Raw genomic sequence first — 17,505 nt, forward strand, 5'->3', positions numbered from 1 at the left:
TTTAAAATACTGTATATTGTTATGATCATCATGAAGCAAAATGCCGTGTGGATATTGCTATGTCCTTTCTCTAGATTTTATTGTTTTAACTTAAAAGGAAATAGTTACACTTACTGACGTTTGAAACCTGAGTAATAAACATAGTCCCCGTGCACAAAAATACTCCTCATGTGAGAAAACGAGTCGACTGCTATATTCTTCCGGTCTCCACCATTCAAATCGGACGTTTCTATGTAGTCAAGGAAACCTTCAATCCAATATAATCTTTCGGCTAAATCATGAGTAAAAAAAGAATTAGTAGGACAAAGAATTTATGAATATAATGGACGATTACTTAGCAGAGATCATCAAAGGAAACCAATTACATAAGGACAGCTTTAATAGGAGTACCTGTAAAATCTATGGCTACGCCGTTGGGCCAATATGCATGAACTGTAACAATATATTGGATCGATGTTCCGTCCATATGAGCTCTGCCAATACGTTGAGTTCCTAGTTCCGTCCAAAAGATAAACCTGTTCAATCGAAACAAGATATGTATAAATAATTATGGTAGCTTGTCTTCTTTTTATTTGTATGAAAATTATTGTTTAACAGCATTTTCGCAGGGACCATGTATAATTTAAAACCACAAGAACAAAATGTACATGTACCTACTTTTTGCCATAATTTCGTCATTCTTAAAGTAATATGACATCAGGTTTTTTACCCATATCAAAAAATATAAAATTGTTATAATAAAAGACCTAATTTTCATTATTTATCATGATAAATTTTATACGTGGTCAGAACATTCCATACGAAGCTCGAGCTCTGCTTTCACCCCATATGAAATTAACTGACCACGTATTTACAATTTTAGGTTAATTATTAACCATGTGACTGATAATGCCATGCCTACTGAATTTTTGATTAATGTTTTAATGAATCAACAGCTTCAGTAATCAAGCAGTAACAAAATTATCATATTGAAAATGAAACATATTTACATTTGCTACTTGAAAAACTTTCTACGAAGAAATTAATGAAAACATATTCCCGATAATGGAATGTGAATATAATAATTATTATCGCGGAACACTTTGTAGAATTAAGGAATATATTTAAACATATTTTTTTCTCGAATTACTATTTGTAGAATTTAGGAGATAGGTAAAGATTAAAATACTCTCTTAAGTATTATAAACAGACCAAAAAGGTAACAATCCTCACAGAAAAAACATTACCACCTGATGCATTTTGTTGACTTTGCGTGCTATCTTTATGCTTACATAAAGCACTAAAGAAAGCATTATTTGTTAAGCACCTCATATAGTTCAACTAATAGATTTTTTCCTATACTTTTATCAACATTTCTGGTAAGGGGGAGGGGGCAAGAGAAATTAAAAGATTATGTACCACAATAACGAAGACATATAACTACTTCAAAGTAGTTGTTTTACAGAGAATCAATAGCTAACAATTGTACATATTTCTAATTAAAATCAACTAATGAGAAACTTGTTTTTATTATACATTTTATGATTTGCCCGGGCAGCATCACATGGCAATCACAGAAACGTTTTACTAGCAATAAACGTTAAATAGTAAAATAAATAATAAATAAAAATAATCGTTTTTTAAATATGATGATGACGTATTACACACCGCATACATGTACTATTCATTCTTTAAATATCAGAAACAAAGGAGAAAACTTTCGCCCAATACCTCTTTCTCGTTACCTTTTCACATATTCCGATATGTTTAAACATATAATCTGACTTTTCAATCACTTACCCTTTTGAAGAATAAAGCGCGATACTTCTTGGGCCCTGGACACCGGTGAGCAATGTTTTCTGTTCTAACGTCTCTTGATTTAAAACTCTAATTGAATCTGGTTCCGGTGATGTCACTGCCGCAAAGTAGATGTTTCCTGTTGAATGGTCGAGAGCAACACTTTCCGAATATCGAAACCCTGTAGCCAAAAAGAGGATCCTTTAATGAATAGCTACATTTTTTGACACTTAGCTGAATTAGCATTTTATATCTCTAGAAAAATCTATACTACTATATTAAAATAATACAGTCTATTCTTTGAGCTTTAATACCGAGAAATCGAAAGAGTACTAGATTTTACAATTTTGCGCATGCGCATTACATTCACGTTAAATCACGAAAGGCTCTTTAATTTATGTTTCCAAAATATGACATTTGTATGGATAAACTCAGAAACGATATTAAAAATACGTATAAATTTTCAATGAAACCGAAAATTTGTTTTATATTCATCAAAGGAAATACGGGAGATAACCCTGACTCAGTGCATTTAATATGAAAAATCCCGAGAGTTCCGAATGTCAACATTGTGTGTAAATTCAAAGCGAGAAAAAAAGTTGGTGAAAAGTGTTGAATTCTTCTTTAGTATGAATTAAAATATTTACAGTCTCAAAATGTTTTTTGGTGAATAATTTGACTGTTAATTATTTAAAATGCGGCTTCATTAATTTTCCCAAAATCGTTTCGGAGCGATTCTGCAACTTTTTGATGCGTTAATACGGGTGTACATATCGGAGGCGTTTTAACTGTGGTGAAGGCCCGTCCCAAGGTTTTTCAGTTAGATTTTTCTATGCAGAGTGTAGTGAAATTACTAGCATTATTGTAGGCTTAAAGCTTGGTTATGTAATGGTCAACAATACGGCGTGTCGATGTACATGTATCTATTTCGTAAATGTTCGATATCATATGTTATATGTCAACCCGTACATGCGTGGGTCAAAGTCTAGTATGTATAAAAAAAAAACATAGGTCAGCAAATATGTTGAGGGAAAATAGTACGAAAACACACCGGTGCAACAATCAATTGCTACTTTAAATTGTCTTTTTAAAGGTAAATAAAATAATAATATTTTTATAAAACACACAAATTTAAATATTGTAAAAATTGAAATTAAGACATAGCTACGAATCAATCATGAATAAGAATATATCATGTATCAGTTTATTTGTTTTACCTGCAGCATATGTCTTTATTTTACGTTCTCCGTGAAGTGGAACAGACATCACTTTTGAGGAAAATCGATATTTCGAGGATGTGAAAAAGACTGTCTGTGTTGATTTGTCAAAGGCTATTCCAGAGGCCCCAGTTGCATTGATAGGTATTTTGTTTAGCTCCCCAGTGTCAAGGCTAACTTGAAGGATTCTGTCGTGTGTGCTATCGGTCACAAGTACAAAATTGCTTTCAAAGACGCCTAAAATACAATATATATATGAAAGGTTAAATCGTGAAAATCAATGATTAACATACACTTTTATATATACATGTTCTAAAAATGTTATTTTTGTATTGTTGTTTTAAGAATATTTTTTATGTATTCTTGATATTTTAATGACTAAATAAGTGAATTATTAGGATTTGTGTACCAAACTTCACTTTTGGTCTTATTTTTCAGAATGAAAAAGTAGACTTACTGCTGTTACACGTTCGTGAATCATTTTGTAATTGAAGACCCACGTCACACTCGCACCTACAACCTTCTTGTTGAGGAACACATATCCCCTCGCACCCACCATTAAAGCGCTGACAGGTTCCTTTAAATATTATCGAATAGAGTAAATTTAAAAGTATTCTTTTTGTTGAGTGTTTTAAATTCAATAACTTACATTTACATGTGTACCTGTTAAATTCCTCTGTAGGTAAGGATCATATATTACCACGCCAGTTGTATTTTCTTGGATAGGTAACAAAGTTTGATGAGTCTTCATATCCTTCAGCCCAAAATATAGGTGTTCTTTTAACACCCATACATAGAAATCCTTTTAAAGATAGTAAACAGATTTTTTTCCAAAATTGCACTTTTTGCTCGAATCAATTTCTTATATCATGTAAATTATGATACCTTATATGAAAATCCATAGGCGGCCTCAATGACTAAGTTGTGTGTTTGGACATCCAATCCATCACTCAAACAACTCTTTATTAACACACCATCGGACCAATATAACCTGTGTTGCAAAGTTTTAAATTCTAAAGATAATGAAATTTATTAAGTGACAATAACATATCAATTATGAACTACCAGTGAAAAAAGATTCCCGAGTAATTTTGCGAATGTAAACTGTAACATCCTATTGAAATTCTATGTAACCCACTGCAGCAATAATCATGACTTTCAGAAACAATAGCAGCCTTTATATTTGAATTGATATTGCATGTGTTCTTATGTCATATCCTTATATATACACATAAACAGGTTATCTTAGGTATGCATTCCAATATCACATTCTTATATCAGTAAATACTCCATTTCATTGTAGTTTTCATTGAAGTTTGCTTGATAATTGTAAGTTGACATAAAATAATTTAATGTTGGTGGTTTAAAAAAAAAACAAGACCTATTGCTCGTGACATCATAGTTTAAAGTTCTCGGAAAGGTCAACTCTTCTGAGGTCTCCAAAGATTTCGGTGATTCGCCATTCCAGTTTCCGCTCATAATCAAATAAGGCGATCCAGATATCCAATACAACTTTCTAAAATATTTTTGTTCATAAAAATTACAAAACAATGAAAGAAGTGGAAAAAATTCAAACATATTCAAAATGTACCGCAACGAACCCTTCTTCTGGATTAATTGTTAAAGACTCTGCATACTCAAGTTCTGAATATATAGACGACGTATTTCCCAATTCAAGACTAAATGAGAGAATCTCGCTGGAACCATCATTTATCCAGCCCAACAAATGTTGGTTCCAGTCTATAATCAAATCTGCAAAAATAATCATTAGGTTTTTATTGTTGTGATCAATACACATGCATTATAAAATCATATTTGGTTTTTCGTTAAAAAAATACATCATTTTTTGTTTGGTAGGCAGATATACCTTTTCCGCTCCGCATGTTAGTCAACACACTTTTTTGCTGAGTTCTCATGTCTATTTGTTTTAACGCACCGCTGTTCTTGTCAATATAGTATATCTTTGCTTTGACAGCATCAACGGCAAACGATGTTATGTTTGCTGTTGAGTCTTTGAAGCTTTGTGAGGCGGTGGAAATGTTGTTGATGGAGGCAATGTTGACAAATTCAAACTCATTGTGAGTACTAATCAAAATTCCTTTTCTGTACATCAGGGGTCGTTCTATAGAAACAAAATAAAATTAATGTTATATCTTTGTTATCTTAAAAACAACCATCTGAACAGATTTATGTTTATACACACTATGACACTTTGTTTTTTATTTTGAATACATACTTTTCTTAAATTTAAATATGTTAACAATAGTATTATTTTAACTTTTTTTTCATTGGGGTAACAGTTGTTAATAGACATGTTGGTACTTTTTAAACATTCGATACGACTTCAATTTACAGTGTCGAGTGTTTTTATAATGTTTTATTTCTTTAAAAAAAAACTGACATCGATTTAGAATTCCTATGCAAAAAAAAAATTCCACACCTATTGAAATTTTGTCATTCAAATATTAAGTATTAGCACTATTTAACTTTAATAAACTTCTTTATCCATTTCGTGTTTTTTTTTTAAATAATATTTTATACAGATTAAAATTTTCTGACTTATGTTGGTCCTTGCTTTTCTATAAAAAAGGACGATTTTATAGGCATCTTAGATTAGTTAAAAATATCATCACCATAACTAAACCGGCACTACATATCTCAAACGGTGCAACATTTCAAACATCTTAGGATATGCCCTGTTACAAGATTAGGTTTAAAGTAGCAAGAAATAATTAATATAACGAAACATGTGAATTTCATAAGCAACATTAGGTACACCTTTGCAAGATCTTTCATCCTCTGTCAGGTCGTATCCTTCGTAGCATATACAGGTCGGACCTGATGGAGTGTTCACACAGATTTGTCCACACTGTTTTGAGAAGCAGGGATCTATATACATAAATATTCAGACAATAAAAACGAGATGAAGTACTTTAAAAAGTCTCTTAAGCAATGCAAATAACGGGAAACATATTTCAAAAAATAATATATATATATATATATATATATATATATATATATATATATATATATATATATATATATATATATATATATATATATATATATAATATCATAATTATAATATTAAAAAAGTAATTGTACATGGTATTTCAATTATATTACATCTGAAATAAAAACAAGTTTATCAAATTGAGTGTCATTTTTGGGAGATGATTTTAATCAACTCTCCTATGCAGTTACTCTGGCAAACCAAAACTGATACAGTGTTTGGACCTAAGCACAAACCATCACCGCTGACAATAGTTAGTTCTTGAAAATAATCGATAAATTCGATGTAATGTACGCTGAAGCATTTTTTTAACGGAAACTTATTTATAAATACCTAAGAAATAGTCAGATTTTAAATAGTACGAACAATTTAGAAGTTTTTTGCAGTCGTATGTATTCCCTCGCCAGAGTTCAATATAGTCTCGTTCAACCATCGGATGTCTCTGTACATCTCCGATAAGCAGAGAGTCAGTCTATATCTAGAGGTCGCATCATCAAGCTATTACGTGGTATCTTTTACTTGTCGGAGATTAACGGAGACAGCCGAGCATCTGGTTGAACGAGACTGGAGTTCATTATTGGTTGGATCCATACATTTTTTGAAAAATTTCGAATACCGATACATAGTTTGATGAAATCAATTCTATTTTTCAATATATACACAACATAATTCATCAGAGGTTTTCTCGAAATGATTCTCGAAAAAGTCAGAGACTCCATATTATGAAAAGGTGCGTAATTCAAATAGAGATTATAAACTACTTGCCAAGCAAAATAACATATCGTTGATTTTAAGATAAATAATAATCTATAAAATCAACTCCCGTCAGTACTTCAGTACTTTGATTAAGAGAGTTCTTACCTGGAAGATTTGGAAGATTTTCTGTGTCAAAAATAGCTAGAGCAGTCGGGATTCCTGGGTTAAAATTTACATTATAACTGTATACACCAGAAAAAGCATCGATTCCTCTTACAAGACCTTTCTCCTCGCTCACTAAATGTAGGACATTCTATAAAATAGTATTAGTTTTCCTGAAATATATATCATGTCATATTCAAAAATGCACAAACTGCATACAAGGAATAAAAGATAAAATAGTTTAATAATTGTTATATATTTTGAAGATTGATAGGATACAATTAAAGTAACCCACCATAAGGCGTAATAAAACTATTTTCTTTCCTACCTTTACGTTGTAATTTGAATTTGTAGAAGGGAAATTATTATTTTAATTAAAAAAAAACAAAATAAAATAAACGAACACAATAAACTACCTTGTAGAATTGAATTCCACTCATAGGGTTCATATTAGATCTTACTATCACTCTTCTGTTAGAACCATCGTAATCACAGACCTCGGCAGTATCCTTTACAATGTCTACCCAATACAATTGCTTATTTTCTGTGTCAATAGCAAGGGATGGAACGTGTACTATGCCATTGAACACAATATCCGTTGAATTCTCTCCGTTCAGCGACGCTTTCCTGATGCGACCATTAGGGTGGTTATCAGAAAAGAACATAATTCTACAAAGAAAAGTCAATAAAAGTAGTATATTAGAACTTTTTTATTTGAATTTGAACAATCATTTGTATACAACAAATTGATTACTACAGCTTTAAGTACATTTACTTTAAAACAAAATTATTTACTGGAAGAGAGAGAGAGAGAGAGAGAGAGAGAGAGAGAGAGAGAGAGAGAGAGAGAGAGTGAGGGGACAGTAGTTTGTTGAACATGAGGTAGAAATTGATTTAAATCTTTAAATAATCTCTATACAAACAGAGTCTGTTATAATTGTTCAGTCAAGTCTATCAACAATAAAAAGCCAAGTTCATATAGTATATAAGAAATTATCATAAGAAACAAATCAAGATTAGCTTTAAAATATATTTACCCATTCACGGGATCCAATGCAAGTCCTTCGGGTCTGTTCAAGTTGTCCTGTACGACGACCTTATAAATTGATGTATTTCCATTGTATGCCGGCTTCATTGCAACCCAGTTCAAACGTGAGTCGCACCAATACAAGTTGTTGGATAGGTAATCAAATGCAATCTGCCCCGTATCGTCTGATTTTCCATAAAACTCTGTTGATAACTCATACGAGTCGCTTTTGAGAAGACTGTAGTTATGAACAGCCTGGATTTGGAACGAAGAAGCTATAAAGGCCACTTTTCTCTTAGGATCAGTCGCAATGCTTCGAATATTTCCATTTAGATAATATGTCAGGTAATTAAATCCGTTACCATTTTCGGGTATTTTCGGAAGATTTGACAATGAAGATGGGTTCCGAACCCCATAAATGATACCTTTCTCAAACGTATAGGCTAAAGGAAGGCAAAAATACATATATACTAAATTGTTTTACTGTTCTGAATGTAATATGTTATATCCTAAAACACAATCATGAAAACACACAACCAATCTCTATTGTGCTATATGATTAAGCTAACAAATTGAACATTTTCCGATCCCAAAGATTATTGCATAAACTTCTACTGTTTATGCTAATTATTAAGGGTATATTAAAAGAATATAGTTTGTACCGATTACTAATTATCAAAACATGATTTGTCCAAAATAGACCAATCGTAAAAATTGTTATCATCACATGGATAGTCTTGCCCCTTATCTTAGATGCAAGTTGATTGCATTGATAATATATGTAATACACGTGTACATAATTATTCTTAGTTTTATACTAAACTTTATAAAATAAACAACGATGATTGAAAAAAAGGAACAATTCTATTGCAAACATACCTTCGAATATCTGGTCAAAAAACAATACGACATGTAGAACAGTGCTTAGGACTTCAAACTTCATTTTACTCAATAAGAATGGCCACTTTCTTTGATAAATATTTCATTTTAAGGAGTTTTCAAATTTTTATAATGGATTTAGCAAAGCATTAAAAAACATTGGCACATAAAGTGAAAGCAATTACTATTCTTGGCTGTTTGGCATCTAAAAATCTTGCATAAATGTACAATGCAAGATGTGAAATTGACAATATTTTTTCATCCATTTTCCATTAACTTTTCCGTTAATATGACATTAAGATAACAAAAATGTACATCTTATTCATAAACCGGATGGATTTAAAAGATTAAACCAGATTATGCTTTTATTTAGAGAACATTTCGTTTTTAACAACCATGCTCCTCGTTTCGTATCACTGACCCACCTAACTGGTTGGATGGCTTTATAGATGGGTATGGCTCGTTAGAGGGATTACTAAATTTATCGCTTGTTTGATGAATGCATATACCATTAATGTTCAACCATTTGAGAAAATATCTATCATTTTGATTGATTTACAAATTACTCCAACTACATGACAAGGAATTGATAATAAAAATAGCAAAATATTTACATTAAACAATACCTTTGAAGCAGCGTACCAGTAAGAATTAATTAAAGGGACTATGGTAGAATTTGATCGCAAAATTATTAAATTATATTTTCTCACAGCAACGTCTACAACATTTGTCTTCAAGATTTGAATGTAATTTATCAAGTTTTAAGCGGAATAAGGAACATGAAATTCTAAGTTATTTATACAAAACTCGAGTCGGTTTACAGATAATGTTAAATAACGGAATTACTACATATAATATATTATTCATCGTGTTTATATTTTTTTTTTAATAAAAAAAGATTTGGATGGAAATTTTCTCAAGATAATATTTCTGTAATATACAAGCATTGCTTACACAACAAAATGAGTGTTCTTTCATATTCCGTTTGTTAGTCAGCTAATTGCTTTATCATTTGGTCGAACATTTGAAATAATCAACTTAACCAATCGAGAAAAAACCATTAGAAAATTAATGTAAAATGTTCATCTAAAATTGTGTCAAGGTCATATTATTGGTAAGCTTTTTGTAAAGTATGGTGGCATGGATCTGCAACGCACATTTAAACGTTTTCATGTGATATCAAATAAAATATATTAATTTTGTTGTGGGCGACAGTTGCAGACACCTTTTCCTTCTTTAAAAAGATTTATAACAAAATGTGTTTTTTTAAATCATTATTTTTATTAAATCTTAGAAATAAACCAAAATGTTGAAGTCATAATTATTTTTTGAAACAAGATAAAAGTATATAACCTGATACTCTATATACACACGTATTCAAAATGGTATATGTGCATTTTTATGAGATTTAAGCAACCTTTTCAGGACAAACATTGAATTAAACTGAACCTTCCTCTTTGTGGTCGATGCTGAAATGATATTTCAGATTTTATTACAATTTAACGATTTCCAAATTCATTGTTGCGTCATTTATCAAACACCAATCGTAATGTGTGTTAATATGCTAGCATTAGAATTGTAAATATCCAGTTTATCTATAGCTAGAAACTACATTTGACGACAAATAACCTTGATTTTGTATCAGCGATTTTCTATCCTATGTCTGAGGTAAAAAAAAAAGATGATAAAGTTTCAAAATTGTTAACTAAAGAGACAATCAGTAGGGTAGTGCTGAGGGTATGACTATCAAAGAGCCATGACAAAAAATAAGAATTTACATCAATTGGGCCCCACAGAGTGATTGTTGAATATCAAAATGAAAATCCTTTCCTCTGATTAGAATACAGCAAAAACATGTACCAGTGCATTTAGCAAGAAACGCAGTCGAGTGTTGGAAATACATGTTAAAATGAAGAAAAATGTTTTCCGTGTACGTTATTCTAATTTTACGTTATGAACAAGTTCTGTCATTTGATTTGTTATGTGATTAGGTAACAACATCACTTAAAATGGGGATATCAGATTGCAAAGACGTGATGAAGGCTCTATCGATGGATCTTTCAATTACAATATAAGTGGGTCCTGTTTCATTAAAGGACAATTTATGTGTTTTCCTGAGTTACGTACAACTTGAAGAATCATTTTGATTAACTGATATGGGTGTGGTTTGTCACGGAAATAAAGATTTTTGAAACGACATCTAAGGTTTGAAATATGGAACTATTTAAATGTCGACGTTTACTAATGGTTTTCCGTTTGATTCATGCCAAAAAGGACGGTGATCAGGTGGTACAGGATCAAATCAAAAACTTTTCTTAACAGACAAACAGTCTGTTTGAGTTTCTGAAATTTTTAGTTTTAAAAACTGTTTTTCTTTGGAATATTATAACATTAAACAGTTGGTCAACAGTTAACCAAACCATTGTCTAACAGATACCTGCAGAAAATGAGCTTTATTATTTCAAATCGTGCTTTTTACAATTTATTCATTTTCTACAAAGTACTAGACAATACCTCTCTGAATATTGTTTTAAACTTGAAACGTGTAACAAACATTATAACACGGCTTTCAGAAAAGTGTTTTTGCTGATATTTTCCCCACGAGAACCAATGGTATGTGATAAATGTTAAACATCTTTTACTATCAAGTTTCACGATTTCTTTATAAAATTACAACATCCATGAAATTGCATAACAAGATTCTGCATGATTACCACTAGTCCATCCACACACATTTAAATGTCCAATTCGTAGAGTGTCAATTGGTCGGGAATTTTCTAGTTAGAGTCGGTTCAACTGGTCAGATTTTGGTCTTCAGTTCAATGAGCCACGTAGACCATGATTTTGACAAACTTAAATCAACCATATTTGAGGTTGCTTTCAATAAAGATATAGCTGCTTAGGCAAATTGTTCTTAACCCCAGTTTACAAGATTTTTTCTCTATAATTTCCTATGTAAAAATCCAATCGTAATTTGAATACATTAAATCCACTACTACATAAAGCTGCTTACAAACAAATTAAATGGGTTTGTAAAGAAAAGTTAAATATGTTTTCTCTATATTTTCCAATGTTAAAATTTGACCCACTCATCCCCATTGTTGCTTAACTCTACTTCCGGGATCATGATTGAAACAAACATAAATTCACCGTACCTGAGATTGTTTTCATACAAGTTTCAACTTTTCTTGCCAAATGTTTTCTGAGAAGACTTTTTTTAAATTTTCTTATTACGTAAGTACTATATAAAAACCCCAAGATTAAAAAAAATAGTTTTTGAAAAGATATAGACAAAATAGGAACTATATTGATTAATATTTTGTTGACAAATTGTTTTTAATAATCAATTATTAGACATGCAGAATAGTTAGATTTCGGACACTTCATCAATGTCATTATCCACTACTTTTCTCTCGACAGAAGGCTTGAGATATTCATCTGCTGCGTCCAACACAAATCCACCATACACATCAGGATCATAATGTTTATCGAACTCCATATAACCCAAATCTTTGAAGTTCATTTCATCTAGTGTGGCATATGTATCTTCTTCGGGTGCATTTTCTTGGTGGGTAATGTATTGGTTTTTTCCGTATGCTTTAATTGTATCCTCCGCTTCTCTCTGCATCCTATTTAAATAACAAAAAAACTGTGAACTGTTTATTATTCAATTTCAAGAATTATTTTATAAAAACGTTCTAGTAGGAACATATTAATAATTTGAAAGAAGAAAGATCGTTGTATCACATGCACCCTGCATCTGCTCAGTGTATTTATTGCACATGTACAAAATGTTATGTGCAATAAATAAATCACCATGTAACGATTATTGTATAGATTTAGACAACACTAACCTTTTTCTAGTCTTCATCCTTTTCAGACAAATGACAATGACGATGATGATGATGATGAGTACCAAACCGCCAACACCTGTACTCAATCCTACGGTCAACTGGTCTCCATCAGATTCGTTAATAAACTCCTTGGCTACAATTAACTCTATATTTTATTCATGTTTAACTTTATGAAACACAAAGCAAAGCTTAGACAACAAAGCTTTTAACAAAACTGTTGTTTTAACTAAAACATACATTTTTCGTATTGTGATAATTCTATTATTCAAAGTTGACATCGCAAAGTTTATCTCTCTCACTATTTAGTGTGTTAAATTTTTTAATATTAATTTTACAGCTTACGTTCGCAAAATTCCGTGGAGTTTGAAATATTTTTTGCCTGCCACTCTCCATTTTCAGAGCAAATTATGTCATCGCTGAGTAATGGTGAATAGTATTCCTTGCATGTTATTCCACAGGATTCACCAATCCTACGTGAACAGCCTGATGTCAGTGCGGCGTTAGGCAATGAAGATGAGCAGAGAATTTCTACCAATAATTCAACGACCTCATCATATATCTGTCATTCAATTTCTTTCTTTGCTTTCTCTTGACATTCTTTATCTTGATTCTCTCTTTTCAGATATATTCTTCATTCTGTCTCTTGTTCTTAATACAACAATATTCAAATGTATGGAGCTAATTAATAGGTAAGAAAACACATTACCCTCACCTGAACATAGTGTTTCCGTTTCTGGATTCCATAGTCCCAGTGAATCACAAGTAACATTAACTTCTAAAATTCGTTTAAATCCTTCCATGCATTTGAACTCGCATGACTCTCCTGGATATGGAACACAATTCAAGAGCTGTAAACTAGGCAGAGAAGTAGGGCACACAGGGACTAGCAAGTACACAAAAACATGTTAATATTTTAGTTGATATCTACTCACAAGTTTTTATCATATTTATTGTCGGTAAAAATGAGATTGCCACTTACCTCCTTCACAAGTTCTCTGGTCTGATAAAAGCTTTACATTGTCTTGACAACCACATGTTCGTCCAGAAGGAGTAGGAAAACAGAAGGTACTGCAAAGTCCATTGTTTTGAGCACAGAGTGGGTTCACTAGGACAAAAGAATTAAAATGATGTACTTTAGTCATCTCTGACCGTATCTCAAATTACGCAAGTTACAAATTATGATATATTTCACTTGGTCACGATTTGAACTGTAAATTTGTTCACGATTAGAGTTAACCTTCAAATTAATATTTTATTTATACTTAAAACCCGATGGCTGGCTAACATTAAAAAAAATGTTTGTTGACCACTGGCAAATTCGCAATAAAGCATCGCTATCATAAAAATGAAAAAAGGACCATGTAAAATACGACCCTAAACTCAATCATACATCATCATACTTTTATGTTAAATACTAAATCTGATTGGTTTAGACGCAGTTCGTATTCCGCTCTACTACCCTCAGCTTTAGCAACATACTTGGTAACGAGTAACACAACGAATTGTTACATGCGCGTAAATTATGCGCGTACGGTTCGCCGTAGAATTCAATTCATTTCTTTATAAAAGCAGTAAAATTTTATTTGAAACTAAAACATTCAGTATAATAAAATAAATGGTGCCTGTTTGTGAGGGTAACTGTTGAAAATGACACCCCTCGAAAAGCATTGTCAACCTCCGCTTAGCGTCAGTTGACAATGGTTTTCTCGGTGTGTCAATTTCAACAGTTACCCTCCCAAACAGGCACTATTGATATATTAACATTTCCATATGCGAATAAATGTAATATCAATTGTATTTTCAACGACTAATCGCTAACTTGTGAAATTTTTGTGACTATTGTCGCCTGAATAAACAACTCGGTACAAGAATCATGCATCTAGCACCTTGGCAATTCAAATTTTTAAAAAACAGGTGTTAATTACGTAATGGGGTTTCGAGAGTAAAAAATAATATATTATAAAACAAGAGGCCCAGGGGCCACATCGCTCACCTGAGCAACAATTGCCTTAATTCTGATCAAATTAGCATTACAGTATCAAAATATCTTGACAACTAAGTACAGTAGATCTTGCTAAAAAAAAATTGAAAATCTGCCAATTTTTATCCACCTCTTTCTTGTGGTAAATACCAAGCCCCTTTTGTTGTTGTACCTGTAAGAAGATTTTTCTCTATTCCTATATACCCCCCCCCCTTTTGTGGCCCCACTTTTTTCTAGGGTATCATGGTTTCATCAAACTCAGATTTGGGCTTTCCTGGCCTAATAGTTTTGAGAAGAAGATTTTTTAGAGATTTTCTCTATGTATAAAAATGTATCCCCCATTGTGGCCCCGCCCTACCCCCAGGGACCATGATTTGAACAAACTTGAATCTACACTACCTGAGGATGCTTCCATTTTAATTTGATCTTTTCTGGCCAAATAGTTTTTGAGAAGAAGATTTTTATAGATTTTCTCTAAATATTCCTATGTAAAACTTGATCCCCCCATTTTGGCCCCACCCTATCCCCGGGGACCATGATTTGTACAAGCTTGAATCTACACAGCCTGAAGATGATTCCATTATAATTTGAGCTTTTCACGTTTAATACTTTTTGAGAAGAAGATTTTTTAAGATTTTCTCTATATATTCCTATGTAAAAATTCATCCCCCTATTGTGGCCCCACCCTACCCCCGGGGACCATGATTTGAACGAACTTGAATCTACACTATCTGAGGATGCTTCCACTGAAATTTGAGCTTTCCTGGCCTAATAGTTTTTGAGGAGAAGATTTTTAAAAAATTTCTCTATATAATCCTATGTAAAACTTGATCCCCCAATTGTGGCCCCTCCCTACCCCCGGGGACCATGATTTGAACAAACTTGAATCTACACTACCTGAGGATGCCTCCACACAAGTTTTAGCTTTTCAGGCCAAATTGTTATTGAGAAGAAGATTTTTGAAAAATACCAACAAATTTTCAATAATTCTCAATTATCTCCCCTTTAAAGAGGGTGTGGCCCTTCATTTGAACAAGCTTGAATCCCCTTCACCTAGTGGTGCTTTGTGCCAAATTTGGTTGAAATCTGCCCAGTGGTTCTTGAGAAGAAGATGAAAATGTGAAAAGTTAACGACAACAACGACAACGACAACGACGACAACGACAGACAACGGACAAATTGTGATCAGAAAAGCTCACTTGAGCCTTTGGCTCAGGTGAGCTAAAAATGGGACTATAGTTTGACTTCCAGGGATCAATGGTTTCGAGCCATCAAGAGTGTATGTTAAAGGATATATTCTTCAGAACATTTTTAATTTCCAATCGTGACCATGTCCATTAGAGTTACCGTCTACGATATCGTTGTCTGTATAAACTTTAACACTGCCAATAACCCCCAGCTCTGGGTAGTTCTTCATCACTCTTGCCTCTGCTTCTGACGTTTTATTGATTCTTACGACTCTCCTGTTGTAGAATTTATTTTAGAATAATATGTCTCGCATTGATAAAACATAGGTCTACCTAACAAAATTGTTTACGTATAAGTTTCAAGCAGATTAACACGCTGTCTTGTCATAAATCTGATATACAATATTCATATAATATCAATAGATTGTACGCAGCATTGCACTTGGTTTACAAACAATAAACGCATAATGAAAAGCTTATTTAAGCTATTAATTATCTAGGGTTTTTTTTTTCTTTCAGAATAAAAATGAGTCAGAGAAGGCATAAGATATGATATAAAATTCTATACTTACTGCCTATTGTATCCAGTGTAGTATATAAACTGACTGTCCACAAAAATGCTTCTTAGGTGAGCGCCAGGGTCCGACAGCACTTTTTTTCTATCTTCACCATTTATGTCTGAAGATTCTATCCAATCAAAATAACCTTCTGTCCAGTAAAGTCTTTCGCCTGCACAAAAAGATATTTGTGGGGAATAACACTGTGACAGTATCATGTTTAAAACCGCTCACATCTAAGATTACAATCATTTTAAGATTTAAGAGCACTCCTTTTCTCGAAAAATAATATTGCAGGTTTTTATAAAAGAACTTTGCAGAAGCGTTTAAATAATAAAAATAGATTATATATTTTTCAAAAACTTTAATCTTGCGATCAAACGATAATTCATAAAAGCAATACAAACTAGATAACTTACTTGTATAATCTATTGCAATGCCATTTGGCCATGTAATATCGCTTGTTACGATAGACTCCATAGAAGTTCCATCCATGGCTGCTTTTCCAATTTTTGGATTTTCAACTTCAACCCAAAACATCAATCTAAGAAATAAACAGAAACATTTTCCACAACTTTCCAATACTAAGATGACCATTTTCATTAAAATATTTTTCCTTCAATTATTAAAATTATTGAAAATTCTTCAAAGGGAAAATTACAAAGTAATGAATATAAGTTTATAGATAATATGTATAAAACATATATTTTTAAAAGTATTATTTATTAAAACTAAGATCTTTAGAATCAAATATGCCAGTATGAAAATTTAATACACACCCTTTTGAAGGATACAGCGCAATATCTCTTGGATGTTTCAGATTGGTTAGCAATGTTTTTTCAAGAAATGTTGCATGTTGAACAACTCTGATCATGTCCTGACCGGAGGAAGTTGAGGAGATTTTAACAGCATAATAAAGGTTACTCGTCGAGTAATCAATTGCAACGCTCTCTGAGCTGTGAAACCCTAAATTGAAAGTATTTTGATTAAAATACAATTGATTAAAATTTTTCAAAAAGTACTTTTCAAGAAAATTATATTCAGATAAAGTACGTAATTTGTAACATAAAAACTTAACTATTCTCTGCGACTAACACACTTAGCGCTTTTTATTCCTTTGCATACGTTTGCTATAGATTGTTTATTTGTTGGGTTT

At 32.0% G+C, this 17,505-nt stretch overlaps 1 protein-coding gene across 1 annotated transcript in view; it reads right to left on the reverse strand.

Annotated features, from left to right (window-relative positions):
- LOC128155451 (low-density lipoprotein receptor-related protein 2-like) overlaps window positions 1-17,505 on the reverse strand; it is a 47,347-nt gene that overhangs the window by 4,063 nt on the left and 25,779 nt on the right. The window contains 15 exon segments of the mRNA XM_052817154.1: window positions 115-271; window positions 391-515; window positions 1,780-1,957; window positions 2,994-3,230; window positions 3,451-3,570; window positions 4,861-5,115; window positions 5,772-5,882; window positions 6,868-7,015; window positions 7,326-7,533; window positions 12,151-12,399; window positions 12,724-12,757; window positions 15,953-16,068; window positions 16,365-16,521; window positions 16,769-16,893; window positions 17,129-17,315. Of these exon segments, the coding sequence (XP_052673114.1) occupies window positions 115-271; window positions 391-515; window positions 1,780-1,957; window positions 2,994-3,230; window positions 3,451-3,570; window positions 4,861-5,115; window positions 5,772-5,882; window positions 6,868-7,015; window positions 7,326-7,533; window positions 12,151-12,399; window positions 12,724-12,757; window positions 15,953-16,068; window positions 16,365-16,521; window positions 16,769-16,893; window positions 17,129-17,315 (2,407 nt within the window).

The sequence above is a fragment of the Crassostrea angulata genome, chromosome 7 (genome assembly GCF_025612915.1).
Source record: "Crassostrea angulata isolate pt1a10 chromosome 7, ASM2561291v2, whole genome shotgun sequence".
NCBI lineage: Eukaryota > Metazoa > Mollusca > Bivalvia > Ostreida > Ostreidae > Magallana > Magallana angulata.